This window comes from Lactuca serriola, chromosome 2 (genome assembly GCF_051521515.1).
Source record: "Lactuca serriola cultivar US96UC23 chromosome 2, Lser_US96UC23_V15, whole genome shotgun sequence".
Taxonomy (NCBI): Eukaryota; Viridiplantae; Streptophyta; class Magnoliopsida; order Asterales; family Asteraceae; genus Lactuca; species Lactuca serriola.
The window spans coordinates 172044243-172060062 of NC_136409.1; the positions used below are offsets into that span (position 1 = coordinate 172044243).

At 38.2% G+C, this 15820-nt stretch overlaps 1 protein-coding gene across 1 annotated transcript; it reads left to right on the plus strand.

Annotated features, from left to right (window-relative positions):
* The first annotated feature begins 284 nt into the window (after nucleotides 1-284).
* On the plus strand, nucleotides 285-1474 carry LOC145089790 (E3 ubiquitin-protein ligase SINA-like 7). The gene is made up of 2 exons (XM_079028185.1): nucleotides 285-701; nucleotides 806-1474. Exons 1-2 carry the CDS (start codon nucleotides 285-287, stop codon nucleotides 1472-1474), a joined length of 1086 nt encoding a protein of 361 aa, XP_078884311.1.
* Nucleotides 1475-15820: the final 14346 nt, after the last annotated feature.

Genomic DNA, 15820 nt, shown 5'->3' on the forward strand with positions numbered 1-15820 from the left:
TACAAATTTACAAATATCCAATATCTACGTATAAACATTATTCATAGTCTGTTGGTGTTATATTTAATTTGGGCCTATGTATTTGGATCCTGAAATTTATAGTAACAAATCCCGAATCTCAGTGAGTATCGAACATGATGAAAGGATCCAACACAGAACCCTAGAAATCTGAGTATAAATAATCTTTTATTCTTATTGGTAAAAACAAACACTGCTCTCGACAGCGACTGTACTGTGTTTCTGTGTCTGAATCTTAGTATTTCAAAAAGAAAGAATCCAGATCAATGGCCGACAGAATCCAAAACCTCAACAGTAGCCGCCATGCTTCTTCTTCAACGGTGCGAATCGTTGACAGCCAATGGGAGGCGGAGATAACAAGGGCATATGGGGTCGTTAATAAGCGGCCGCGGTTCATCGAGTCATCGTCGCAGCCGCAGCCTCAAAGGCCGATTCAGCATGCACGAAGGAACCGGCGAACCACTCGATCTACTGCGATGAACCAAGAGGTGGATATGGTTCCCTTGGAAGTGGTGGATTCCGATTCCGATTCAAATTCCGATCCTCAACGACTTGAGGCGGAAGACAAAGGGGCAGATGGTGTACCGGAGGTTGCAGGTGAAGCAATTCCGATTGTGGCCACCGATCCAGACTTGCTAAATTGCAGTATCTGTCATTATCCGTTGTGTACGCCGATCTTCCTGGTAATTCCAACACCTAATCTAGCTAAACCTTGCGCTGCTAATTCAACAAGATCAGAAGAAACATTGTTCATTGCATATATCATTTAATTTGGTTTCTGTTGTAGTGTGATGATGGGCATACATCATGCTATACTTGCCTAATCCGTTCAGAGAACAAGTGTCCTTCATGCAGCGTTCCAAAGGGCTTCAAGCATTGTCGAGGAATGGAAAAGCTGATAGCATCACTGCGAGTAGAGTGCAAGAACAAGAAGTTTGGATGCCAAGAGATATTGATGAACCACAAGAGAGCCAAGCATGAAAACATATGTCCGCATACATTATGTTTCTGTCCTGATTCCTCCTGCGGCTTGGCCGCTTCTTGCAAGCTCCTGTACAACCATTTCAGTCGCCATCACTCTGCTATTCAATTCGTCTACAATGCCGTCTTCAATCTTCGTGTTGAAACAACCCAGAAGCACGTCATTCTTCAGGAACGGAATGAAAAGGTTATCTTCATCGTCAACCATGATGTTATAGGACATGGAAGAGTCTTCAATGTCGACTGCGTAGGACCAGACACATTTAAGAATGGTTTTGTGTATCGGCTGACTGTGAAATCCATGGATGCATGTTTATCGATGGAGTGTGTACCCGAAGTCTCCACAAAGTGGAAGGAACATACTCCTGATAACAACTATTTAACCATCCCATCTCGTATAACGGGATTCGGCCTGCAAGTGTGCATCAAGAAAGCTCAAAAAGAGTCATGGTCTTTTAAAGGAAACGGATTTTAGTCGAATACAGTATAATAATAGTATATATATACCTTAGTCGTTGTTTTCTAGAATTTATTGGTGTTCATTATACTGTTTTCTTTTTTCATTAAGTTCAATTAATCCATCACTCAAAAGAAATGTAATTAGTTTTGATTTGTCAAAGTTGATGAAAATCTTATATAATATGTAAAGAAGGCTGCAACGAAATATCAATTACTCAAAAGAAAAAAATATCATACTAATCTCACTATAAATATTTAAACATCGATCCTTACCAAAATAGTCTATGTTCAGGCATATGCATTTAGCTTCAACATTGGGCTATCCAACATGTCTAGCTAGACCGGTGACTAGCACCGAGATTTATTGTTTTCTTGAAAAAAGTTATAATAAACATCAAGTTATTCACCATATGAGGTTTAAGCATATACATTAAACTTGAAGTCTACATACCATAATCAATACTATATGATAGTGTATTAATAATGAAGAATATAATTTTTGAAGTAATTTACTCTTAGATATATGATAAATCTTACTTTGTGATGAAGCATAGCTTACACAATGCAGATAAAACAAAACTTACACTTGAAATGCAATGAACACTTAACATGGTAGAAAAAGCTTGTAGCTTCAACTTCGATTAGTATTGTCCATGTTGGAGCGAGAACACAAATTTTCTCAGCGCTTGGTGCTATGTTTTTCGTTTTTGTCGTTGGGGAAAGATATGTTTTTCGGTGTTTCATTTGCACATGCGGATTTAAGTAGCAATGCGATAACGGCTAAATTGTAATGATATTTAAAATCCAACGGTCACACTACAACGGTAACATATATTACCAGTCATATTTTCAAATTGAGCTTTAAAATCCAACGGTCACACTTCAACGGTAACATATATTAACGGTCATATTTTCAAATTGAGCCAAGATAAAGTATGTATATTAAGGGTGGACACTAGAGGAGTAAATGATGTCTAGGGAATTTATAAAATGAACACTCTTTTAATATTTTAGATGGACACATCATTGTATTTTTTTTTTAATTCAATCAAATATTGTACATTTAAAATTCTTTTCGGTTGCTGGTTTGCATTGGATACTTCACTTAGGTATTGTTTGTTTTTTGAGAGACAAAACATCTGCAGTTTGCGGACCATATCTGCAAACATTTGCAGTAGAAGAGGTGGACTAAACGTTTGTAGTCTGCAAGAAGAAGACTGTTTGTTTTTTAACGTCTGCAGTCTAGTAAAATAAACTAAAATTTTAATAAAATTATTTTTTATACTTAAAAGACTTTTTCAACACAAAAATTTTAAATAATTTTTTTTATAACGCTAAAATATAAATCATATATAAATAATAAATCCTACAACCAAAAAAAAATTTTAAAAATTATACAACATTGAAACATAAATCTAACCTCTAAAATCTATTATTTTCAAATCATACAATATTACATCAGTGAAACATAAATCTAACCTCTAAAATCTATTATTTTCAAATTATACAACAATGAAATATAAATCAAACCTCACATCTTTTTTACTTCACATGGAAACAAAGTTGCAATTCATGAATCATTCCTCACACTAGTGTTCTAATTTCACATATTATACAAATGTTTATAACTTATAGGGTTCTCTATACATGTTACAAAAACATTTCATCAAATAGTAACGTTAATCCATTAGTCATTTGTGGTTATAGAATGTGAGCCTTCATCAAATAGCTTTCGTGCATCCATGAGTCACTAATTAATACCAATGAACTACAAAATATATGAATTACAAGCATTAAAACATCATATATGAAATACTATTCCAACAATAATAAAGCCTAATTTCACTTAAAACATAATTTCCAACGGCTATATACATCTAATTTCAATTGAAAATGTAATTGTCAGCAACAATAACAACTAATTTAAGCTAAAATGTGATTTCCAACAAAAATAGATACATCAAATTTCAGCTAAAATGTGATTTCCAACAATAATAACAACTAATTTCAATAAATCGAACAACATTTTTCATATTTCAGCAAAGTATATACATTTTCAGCAAATAAATATGATTTCCATCACCTATGAACATCTAATCTCAGCAAATAAATCCGATTTTCAGTGAATGTATATATGATTTTCATGTTTCAGCAAACTAATGTGATTTCAGTATCAATAACATCTGATTTCTAGCAAGTACAACAAACCCTAGAAGATAACATCTGATTTCAGGGAAAATGTTCTTACCAATGGCAATAGAGGTCTGAGACGATGATGATAGAGACACAGTGGGCATGATAGGCGGCGATGGAGACGGTGGGCACGACTGGCGGCGGTGAACAGCATGAACGATTGCAGAGCATATGAGAAATCCAGCGACAATGAAGCGCGTCTGTGGTGCGGTCGGTCATGAGGAAAAAGACGGTCCTAGTTTAAGCGTCGGCAGCACGAGGAGGAGGAGAGAGGTTGAAGAAGACCGATGGAGATAAGCATCGATGGAGGGGGAGGGGGAGGCGTAGATGTATGTTGGTTGTTGGAGGCACTGAGAAAAAATAAAGCGTGTTTTTTTAGATTAAAGAGGGGTGCAGACCTTAGAAGACATTGGTTCATGTCTGCGCCAAGAAGACCTCGCGCGGACATTTTTAAGTTTGTACACTTTTAAAAAACAAACAGTCTGCAAGGGTATATGTTTGCGTGTCATCTGCACGGCGCAGACAGAAGTTGTCACGCAGATCTGCAGAGAAAAAACCAAACAACACCTTAGAATTGTAAGGTCTCATTCTAGCAATTCTCTTCAGTTGTTGCTGGGATGGTAAGTTTCACACCTCATCGGGGAATTGCCCTTAGAAAATAAATCTTCTTTTAGCCATCATCTACGTCTATCTTTTGTGTGTTTAGCGTGCTCGAAATGACAAAGTTGTCAACAAAATGTGTCTCTACTTCAAAATTGGAGGATAATATTATCACTTTGGTGTTTAGTTGGGTAAACATAGGAGGAAATACGATAACTGTAACTGAGCTATTTGGTATGATTATCCTTCAGTATTTTGTAATTGTTTTTGTACTTTTCTTTTTATTACCCATCTCTCCTTTTAGCGGTGGCTTTTAATATGATTCCGCTGTTTCAAAAAAAAATACCAACGGTAATTATAAGAAATTAATCTAACAATCACCAAAAATCCATGTTATTACTTTAATTGCTCTATGTAATTTTAGAGATGGTACATCTCCTACCGTTGTCGTTGTTTACTATATAACCCTTGATTTTGAGTTTTCCGGATACTACATTCACGTTTTTTGGGTTTATCTCCTTCATTATTGCCTTTTTTTCTTTAATGCCGCCGCTATTGACAACTTCATCGGTTGTCTACTCTCTACCCTTCTTCGGTCGACTATATCGCTACATCAACATACATATACTTTATAACTGGTATCATTTTTGAAAGAAAATTACATAGTTTCTTTTATGAGTATAAGTTATTAATATTTGATAGGCCATTAATAATTCATTAATTTTACTGAGTAATAACTTCAAATGTAGAATAGGTGAATATGATATTAAGTCATTAGTTTTCTTATTTATTTATTTTTTTTATGTTTGATTTTTCGTCTTATATTATAATTATATTTGTCCTATATTCTTATTCTTCTTTAATTCTTATCAAGGAAGAGGCCACCAAATTAAAGGAGGTATTTGTTTGCTTTTCCTGTTAAAAGCGCTAGTCTTTTAATAACTATTTTAAAGATGTTTTTAAGAATAGGAGAAGACAATGTTCTTTCATAAGCTCTTTAGCTATTCGCTTGCCATAAAGAAAGAATGAATTGATCATCCAAACCAATTAGTTTGATGTCTTATTTGGTAAGAAAGAATTAGATACTCTTTATGATGAAATGTGATGCTGTCCTAATCAAACCAGATGCAAGGTCAATGATTTTGCTTAATTAAGGGTTAAGGCTCTCGGCATAAAGGCTCTTATTCCTTCAGCATTGGACTTTGAGGCCGCTCAACCCGACTCGATAGCCTTAATTTTTTTTATTCTTTAGTTTTGTAAATGTAATTAAACTACACATACATGAGTTTAAATACTGAATTCTTCCATATTAAAACATGAATATATAAAAATCGATTTTTTAAAGAATTAATGAATTATGATTTATCAAATACTAGGTATAACAAGTGTACTACACGGTAGACAAATCAAAATAATATTTAATAATAGCAAAAATATAGTTGTCTTATGAAACTAATATTTTATGTCTTCATGAATCTATACTTGAAAGAATAACACTTTATTTTTTTAAAAATGCAAAATATAAGACAAATTGAAAGTACGGTGATGTATAAATATAAATATTGTATTCTAAAAGTACATTGGTATAATCGAAATGGATTTCGTTTACTTTACGCAAAACAACCACACAAACATATAAACAAATACATGCACATGTAGGGGTGTTCACGGGGCGGTTCGGTTCGGATAGTAATAAAATTGTGAACCGTGACCACGGGGCGGGTACCTCATGCGCACTAACCGAAACCGAACCGTATTGACAAAAAAACCGAACCGAACCGAACCGTATGAAAGCGGGTAACCACGGTTCGGTTCACGAGTACCCGGTAAAATATAAAAAATTAAATTCAATTGAAACTACAAACTCCATTTTAGTTATCTATTTCTTAAAATTAGTAAGTCAAATAGTTTAAAAAAAACATAATGAAGTTTAAAAAAGTAATGAAGTTCAAATATCATATATTATAAGTTGTATAATAAATACAATAATAAAAATAACAAGAAAAGCAAATGAATTTAAAATTACAAAATTGGAGTTTTCGATATGGATTTTTGTTTAGGTAGATCGATAAAAACAATACTAACGAAATAATATTTTTTTTAATATATATATATATATATATATATATATATATATATATATATATTATCAAACAGTTCGGTTCGGGTATCCGCGGATACTTAAATATGAAAACCAAAAACCGACCCATTGATATTCGGTTTTTTCGGTTTCGGTTTTTTTCGGTTTCGGTTTTTTCGGTTTCGGATTGACCGGTTCGGCTCGGTTTTTCGGTTTTACGGTTTTTTTGCACACCCGTATGCACATGGAATAAGATTTTGTTTGATCAAAAAGACCAAAATTATGACTTATGAAACTACATTGAAAGATTAAGTCAAGGAATAAAAAAAACTAAAGGATTAAGTTATTAAAATGTTTTTTTTCCAAAAAAAATAAATAAAGACACATGAACCATTCACGTTTATAATAGCAATGAGCTTTCAATGTACATTGTTGCTTTAGGGTATTTTGCAAAATAACTTATTTATTTTACAATGCTATATTTGATAATTTTTTTCTAAAATATCTAGAAAACTTTTGACATGGTGAAAAAAATCATCTTATAAAGTACAATGCTATAAAATGATTGCTTCTGGAAGTACAATGTTATATTTGATAGTACATGTTTATTTCACCCTCGAGTCTATTCCAACTCCTTCGGTATCTTTCAATCGGTACGGGTCTTTTTCACCCCCGAATCTATTTCAACTCCTTGGGTATCTTTCAACCGATACAAGTATAATTCACCCTTACATCTAAGCATACAATCATATCGGTAAAAGTCAAAAAGACAACAAGCACATACTAGCATATCAATAAGTGTCACGAGGACAACTATCATTCTACAAACATAATCCAGTTGGCCGATATTGGTGCATTTGACCCCCGAGTACAGTGAAGAGACTCACCTCTCAATTGATACTCATCTGCCTCTACTCTCACTGCCAGAAATACCAATGCTACACACCACCTGTACCATTACAAATGGTAACCATCGGCTCTTCTTCCAAGACTATGAGTTTGACCAAAAGTCAACTCAAGTCAGAAGTCGACGGTCAACATTGAATTTAGTTAACCGTCATGTCATGGCCATCCATGGCCACGTTGTGGCCTTCATACATCGAAACAACGAGCTTTTTCCTAGTCACCACATCGTGGCGACCTAAGGCCATGATGTGGGCACTGAGTTTCAAACAACTTAATGGGTTAAGCCGTTTTCCTCTATTACAAGAGCTCTAAAGCTCATATATTGTCTGAAATATGGTCAAGAATGATAAAGTTTCCAACTTTATCAATTAGAACCACCTCAAAAGTCAAAAATCTCAAACCCTAGTCCAATAAAGCTAAATTCAACAATGTCATAACCATTAAGCCCTTAATCCAAAAAAGTCCCTAACCCAACCACTCTAGAAGGGTTTCCAATATCAAATCTGACATAAAGGTAGGTGCTTTATAGACATGCATGTCCAATGCATTCCTTGAAGCCATAATTGGTCCAAAATATGGGTTTTTGATAAAAATCCCATGCATGGCTAAAAAACTCTACTATACTTCAGATCCAAACCCACAACCATACTAAATGTTCCAAAGATTCATAAAGTCGTAACCTTTATGAAGTCTCACCATTCCAACTATCAAGAACAAGAAGATTATGGGCTAAAACTTAAGATCTAGCAATCTAGCATGAGAAAAATCGAGTGTTGGACACTTAAAAAGGTCGAGAAGAGTGCTAGGATGAAGAATGGAGACTTGCTTACTAGATCTTAACTTCCTTTTTCTTCTTTGTCTCTTTAAATATTCAAAGAGCACCAAAAATGGCTTCAATAATGAGGGAAAGAGGATTGGCTTTTCTTTTGTAACATCCCGGAATATCAAGATTAAAGTAAAAGGGCTAAAAGTGTAAATTGGAAAGGGCAACTCGGCGAGTCCACGAGTGGACTCGGCGAGTAGGGTCGCGATTTTGGTCACGTGTTAAGTGGCCAACTCGGCGAGTCGGCGGCTGGACTCGGCGAGTTGGTGCTGAGTGGAGAAAACCCTAATTTCGGAGGATGAGCCCTATATAAAGGACATTATACCCTCTCCCCAACCTCCTTACCTTCCTTTGAAGTCCAGAAAACCCTAGCAACGCAATTGTGAAGGATTTGAGTGCAATTGAGCCTTGGAGAAGAGATTTGGAGGAAGATCTTGGAGAGTTAGGAGGCTTGGAGCAAGCGGCTTTGCTTAGATTCGGATTTCATTGTTGTTGAGGCTTCCTTTTGAGGTATTATCTCGTTCTTGGGCTGCTATTCATCTAGATTCATCATTTTTGGGATGTATGGGAGGTTTAGCTTGTGGTATTTTGAGTTTGAAGGATAGATTTGAGGTTGCTACCTCAGATCTGGAATGGAGAAGGTCTAAAGTGCATTAAAGTCCCTGTTCTTGAGTGATTGGTGAAGCCATCTTGTCCCAAACCCTAGCCCTAGAGTGTAAAATGCCTAGATCTCCTTGGATTCACGTAAAGTTTTCCACTTTACGTGATGGATGGGTTGTAGGAGGGTAGATCTACGTTTTGGATCAATTGCATGGCTGGAAGGCTTCTGTATGGGGTGAGATCTAGAGGCACTCGGCGAGTCACAAAGGTGTACTCGGCGAGTTGCTTGAAGATGGACTGAAACTCGGCGAGTTGGAAGAACAACTCGGCAAGTAGGTTGAAGATAGCCTTAGACTCGGCGAGTCTGTTCTTGGACTCGGCGAGTCTGGTCGCGAGGTCTTGATCCTTCTTTAGGGTTAGCTGTGTAACAGTGATTCAAGGGATGACTCGGTGAGTCGAGTGAAGTAGGACTCAGAGTTGTTTGACTCGGCGAGTCTCGGGGTGACTCGACGAGTTGAGTCGCGAAGTGTGGGAGATTCTGAGCATGGGGACTCGGCGAGTCATCGGGTTGACTCGGCGAGTAGAGTCAGTCCGGGGTTGACTTTGTCTTGTCTTTGACCAAGGGTTGACCAGTTGATTTCAGGGGCATTTTGGTAATTGTTGGCTTTTGTTTTGAGTTCAGAGTCTTGGTGTTGGCCAGTGTTGGAGATCGTATCAGTGGTTGGAGTAGCTTGCGTGTATCTGTTTAGTCGGCAATTTCGAGGTGAGTTATCCTCACTATATCAACAGGGTCTAAGGCACCAAGGCCGACCCTTTATCGGATTGAGATCCGGGTATTTGTTGTTATGTTATTGCTTTGATATGTTTGCATCCTGGTAGTTAGGATGGTATATGTTAGAGACCTGGTTGAGGTCGGTATCCTGTTATGTAGGGTGATGCTATGCTAGTGACCGGTTAGGTCGGTATCCTGGTTAGAATGTTGATATGTTATGTGATCTGCTTGATCGGCTTGTTGAGTGTGAATTGTTATATGATTGTATGTTTATGTGCACATGGTTGTTTGGATTGGATTTGGGTTGAGGCGGGTCCTGCTTTGTGCTGTAGGCCAAGATACCCAGGGCGGACCGGTTGTCCCGAAGGCCCAGCGAGCGGTCCGGATAGGCTGTAGGCCCCAAGAGGGCGGACCAGACGTGCCGAGGCTCGGAGAGCGGACCAGGCCGACTGAAGGCCCGGTGCGGGCGGACCAGTCATATTGTAGACTCAGAGAGTGGACCAGGTGGATTGAAGGCCTGGTGCGGGCGGACCAATCACACTGCAGACTCGATGTATATGGCTAGACTCGGAGGGTGGACCAGGTGGACTGTTGGCCGGTGCGGCGGACCAGTCACACAGTAGACCCGAAGTGCATGGTTGTTTTGTGATCGGATATGATATGGCATGTTATGCATGTATGGTATATGTGGTTGGTATTTTGGGGATATCTCACTAAGCTTTCGGGCTTACAGTTGTGGTTTAATGTTTTTCAGGTTCTCAGGAGACCGGTGCAAGGCGAATGCGTGATCGTACCGCTCCTCATGTTTATATGTGATGTGATTCTGGGAATACTCTAAATAAATTGTATTGAAAACCTTTTTGTAATAATTTAATGAAATCGGGTTGTTTTGAAAAGTTTAAATTGGTTGGAATTTTATGGTCGTTACATCTTTATAATTAAGGAGGATGATAGGGGCTTAGGGTAAGAAAACCCTAGCCTCTACATTCCTTTAAATAGGGGTCCAACCCAGAAATCTAGGGTTTCATTAAAATCACTTGCCACACTGTGGAGAGTCATTAAACCTCACGACCAAGAAAACAATCACAATGTCGTGGTGAAGATCCACCATGCCATGCCCACTCAAGAATGAAATTCAACATTAACATCTTAGCTCATACCTGACATGGGTGTTACAACTCTCCACCACTTGAATCAGAGTTCGTCCTCGAAGTTCGTTGTCGCAAATAGCTTGGGGTAGTGCTCCCTCATCTCATCCTCGGGATCCCAAGTCTACTGGGAACCCTTCCGGTGCTACCAATGAACCTTCACCGGTCCTAGTACCTTGTTGTGCAAGGTCTTGGTCTCTCTGTCAAGAATTGCCCCTGGTCTCTCCACATAGTACAAGTGCTTATCCACCTGAATATCATCCAATGGTTTCATTATGAAGGTGTCGGCCAGGCACTTTCACGGCTGAGAGACATGAAACGCGTTGTGAATCTGGCTATGTTCCTCGGGAATATCCAAACGATATGCAACCTTTCCCACCGGGAAATAACCATGAAAGGACCAATATATTTGGGGCCCAACTTACCTCTCTTCCTAAACCGAATAACACCTTTCCAAGGTGACACCTTTAGGAGTACCATATTCCCAACCTGAAACTCCAAATATGATCAACGCCTATCAGTTATGCACAGTTTGAAGCCTGCCGTGTACCTGCTAAATTAACTCTGTAGTCTTGAGTACCCCCTCCGTACTCCCCATGAATTGCTGACCGACCTCTCCCTAAAAAATTGGTGTCCGACACTTTCTCCCGTAAAGCATCTTAAAGGGAGCCCGATCAATGTTGGTGTGGCAGTTGCTATTGTATGAGAACTCAGCCAACAGAAGATTCGTATTCCAGCTCCTTCCAAAATATGGCACGCACGCCCGAAACATATCCTCCAACATATGGATAGTTTGCGCACTCTGTCCATCAGTCTGCAGGTGAAAAGTCATGCTAAAGTGCAGATGAGTACCCAAATCCTTATGAAATCTCGTCTAGAATTTGGAAATGAAACACACATCTCGGTCCAAAACCATTGATACTGAGACTCCGTGACGTGCAACTACCTCACAAATATAGATGTCTGCTAACTTCTCTGTCGAGATTCTCTCCTAAATAGGGATAAAATGTGTGCTCTTGGTCAATCGATCCACGATGTCCCAAATCGAATCCACCCCTCTCGTTTTCTGAGGTAACTTTGTGATGATATCCATCATGATCTCTTCATATTTTCATCTTCCAAACGGGAATACCCAACCGATCCATTTTCCGTGGGTTCGTTGATGCTCAGCCTTGACTTTCCTGCAAGTTAAGCACCTCTCTACATACCATGCCACATCCCGCTTCACGCAGGGCCACCAATAATTTATTCTGAGATCTCTTTACATCTTTGTCACACCTGGATGGAGAGAAAACCTAGACTTATGTCCCTCCTCCATCAGTACATGTCGTACACCGCCACAATATGGAACATAATCCTTCCGATGTAAGGTCGTCAATCCCCTGCTGTCATAGTCAGAAAAGGACACCTTCCCCATAATGCGCTAACTCTTGCGGTGCTCCTCTTTCATGTCTTCAGCCTAAGCCCGCAAATCTACTCCAAGACTAGGGTAAGCATTGTCATCCTCAAACACAAATCTTAGATAGGAGTACTAGCCGCCTTGTGGCTAACGGCATCGTCCACCACATTGGGCTTCCCGGGATGTTAAAGAATCTCACAAACATAATCCTTCACCACGTCAAGATACTAGCTCGGCTTGTTGGGTCAAAATATGGTTTATACTTTGCTTTTCTGGGCAATTATATTTTTATGTAATATTTTATGAGCTTTCAGTCTAGTTTACAGTCAGGTGGGGTTTACGGTTGAGTTTACGGCCGTAAACCCATTTACGGCCTATGTCCACCAAGCCCATGTTCCCCTTGTATAAATATAGGTGTTAGGGTGTGAGGAACAGATTGATGAACAGGAGAAGAGAGAAACTAGAGAGCATTTTGTGTGTGTGAATCTTGTGTAAAGGAACTTCGTTCTAATCAATTCATACAGAGATTCATATTCTTCTTCTTCTTCTTCTCTTCTATTTGATCTGACATCATCCGTTTGATTGGGATTCCGCACCATCAAACAGATTTGATTGATACACGGGCAAATTAGGGACTTACAATTGGTATCAAAGCTTGGTTGTATCACTCAATTTTGTTAGATTTGGAGCATTATTTGATATTATTTTCGAAATATTCTTGCGTTTTTGGATAGATCTCTGAAACATAAGGGGGTTTGTTCTTCATGTTTTCATAAAAAAAAAGGGTTTTTGATCAAGTTTTGGAGCTTCAAAGTCGAAAAATCGGTGTTTTTGGTCGTAATCTGTAACGCCCGGGTTTCAGGGCTAAGCATTTTTGTCAATGTAATACTCTAGGTCAACTCTTGTAACTCTTTTTGAAGTAATAAAGATGAAATATTTGAGTATTATGTGAATTATATGTGTTTATTATTTAATTATAAATGTATAATTAATAAAGAATAAAAATGAGCGTCAAAATTAAAGTGTGAGATAATCCTGATATCTCTACATAAAGTTGTAGAATATGTCTCAAGGTTTCCGTGCATATAAGGAACGCCGAAATCCGAGTTATAACGAAGAAGTTATGACCCGTCGAAGTTTCACGACAGAACCGGCACGATACCGGGAAGCGTGAATAGTGAATTTATGATAGAGCGAGATTTAGCCTTAGTGATCTAAACGAAAGTCGTAGAATATGTTAAACTAAGAACATCGATAAAAAGAACGCCCAAATCTGACTTCGTATGAGGAAGTTATGATTTTTCTAAGATTTAGCATAGCAGTGCACAGCCCGAAATCTGAATTTTAGATCGGTCGATTTTTAGCCGACGGGATCTAAATGAAAGTTGTAGTACTCGTAAATACCAACGCGTGGATATAAAGAACGTTGATAATAGAGCTCGTATGCGAAAGATATGGACGAAGCTTAGTCCCTACTTTTCGAGCGCGGCGAATTCGATACAGTTTTGTAAATCCGAGATAAAATGAGAATTAGCCAACGAGGTCTAAATGAGAGTTGAAGATCTCATTAATAGGAACTCAACGGTAAAAAGACAGACAAAAACGGAACTCGTATGCGAAAGTTATGGACGAAGCTTAGTCTCTACTTTTCGAGCGCGGCGAATTCGATACAGTTTTGTAAATCCGAGATAGAATGAGAATTAGCTAACGAGGTCTAAATGAAAGTTGAAGATCTCATTAATAGGAACTCAACGGTAAAAAGACAGACAAAAACGGAGCTCGTATGCAAAAGTTACGGACGAAGCTTAGAGACTACTTTACTATAAAACTCCTATAAATACAAGGGTGAACTCCTCATATTTTCTTCACACCATAAGCCTCTCTTTCTCTCTCTAACTTCTCTCTAGCCTCCCTAAACCCCTCCCAAGTCTAGGGAACCTCCCTGTCACGAGAAGAAAGCCCCGGAGCGCCCGACGGCTCCGAGAAGAAAAGCTTTCGGCTCGGAAACGCTGCTCCAGCGAAGTCCGGTTTTTAATAAAAACCCATTGTAAGTGAGTTACGCCTATACTATATTTAATATAGCTTTTATTTAATTATAGTAACATTATTAGGACATTAAAATAATTATTTGGGCTATTATTATGAGTTATATTGAGTGTTATTTAACGCTTATATAATAGTAATAATAGCTAGACTATTAATTAGTCGCGATTAACGTTAAAACTAAACTCTAGTGGTATTAATACAAGGTTTGGTCAAGGAAAAATTGTTTTAAGAAGTAACGAAGAGCTGTCCGAGTGCCGAGTCACCACCTTACCAGGTGAGTGCATAGTTACTTTCAGCTTACACATAGATATGAAGTATTTATATATATATATATATATATATATATATATATATATATATATATATTACGTGTTGTGAGTGCATAGTTACTTTCAGCTTACACATAGATATGAAGTATTTATATATATATTACGTGTTGTGAGTCCATAGTTACTTTCATCTTACACATAGATATGAAGTATTTTATAAATTACGTGCTATGTGTGCATATTATCTGAATACTTGCTATCTATGTTGGATGAACATTGTTATACAGGTTTTCAATGATTTAAACTGTATATGTATTTTATATCTACGAAAATGTTGGGGTAAAACATGGGTAGATGTAATAGGTGATGTGTGATAAAATGATGAGAGGCCTCGATGTTGATGTTGTTGATTCTGTCATCTAGCGGAGTATGGATGACGACCACGGACTCTTCTAGACAGTCCAGTGGAACACGAGCAGGCTCGCAACCTGTAGGTGTTTGTGAACGATGTGTTCACCGGTGTACTCCATCCCCCACATGGTTGCCTTTGGGACATTTATTGCCGAGGAATCCCCTTAGCAGTAGTGTCCGTCCCGATGATGATCCTTAGGCTAGGTCCCTTATGATAGGTGTTTAGGGACATAAAGTGAGGATAACGGGAACGGGTAATCGGGTTATTGTTGATTGATGAAATTAATAAACTTATTTATTGTGGGTTGAAAACCCTATGTGCTCACCAGGCTCCCAAGCCTGACCCACTCAGTTTCTTGTATTACAGGTAGTGGCGCATGAGCATAGGTGTGATGTTTTGGACGAGGGATTACGGATATAGGCCTGTAGATATGAAATAATGTAGTAAGGCTTATATTGTACTGTTTATGCTTTTGATCTGTACGAACATGACATCCCAAGTCTTTTAATGAATTTCTATGGAAATGCTTTTGATAAATCTTTATCATATTTTTGTTTTGGGACAAATTCCGCAAAACTTTCATTTAAAATGTAACTCTGATTTTTAAACAAAGCATAAACAAACCGGTCTTTTATGGCCGTGATTTTGGGGATGTCACATAATCAGCGAGGGGGTGGCGGCCAGCAGCTAGGGTTTCCGAAGTGTTTGTGGCCGGTGTTTGCAGTCCGAGGAGTTCACGGCCTAGGAGTTTACGGTCGGTCCGAGGTTGCGGTCAGCAGCGTGTCCGAAGTTCGCGGCCAGAAGGAGTCCTCGCAACTGCGACCTCGCTTTGCATTTAAAAAAATAGGACGCGACTTTGGAGGTGCTGGGGATCGAACCCGCGACCTCCAGCTCGCATTCCTTCAGCGCCTTACCAACTCCTCTAGGCCACAAGTTGATACATTCTTTCCCCATTTAATTAATAACCCGTCTTTTTCGTTTCAAGTTTCGCATTTTTTACACTTTCAGCCCAAAATTCAATTCCTTTTAATTCTAAATTCTTTTTTCATCCAAAATAAAAAAATAATAATAAAAATAATAATAATAAATAAATAAATAATAAATTAAATTAAAA

Bases quoted from the DNA above. Each gene is read 5' to 3' on its own strand.
- LOC145089790 (XM_079028185.1), top strand. From the start codon at position 285: ATGGCCGACAGAATCCAAAACCTCAACAGTAGCCGCCATGCTTCTTCT. The intron at 702-805 runs GTAATTCCAACA...TTTCTGTTGTAG, and splicing joins TGTGTACGCCGATCTTCCTG to TGTGATGATGGGCATACATC.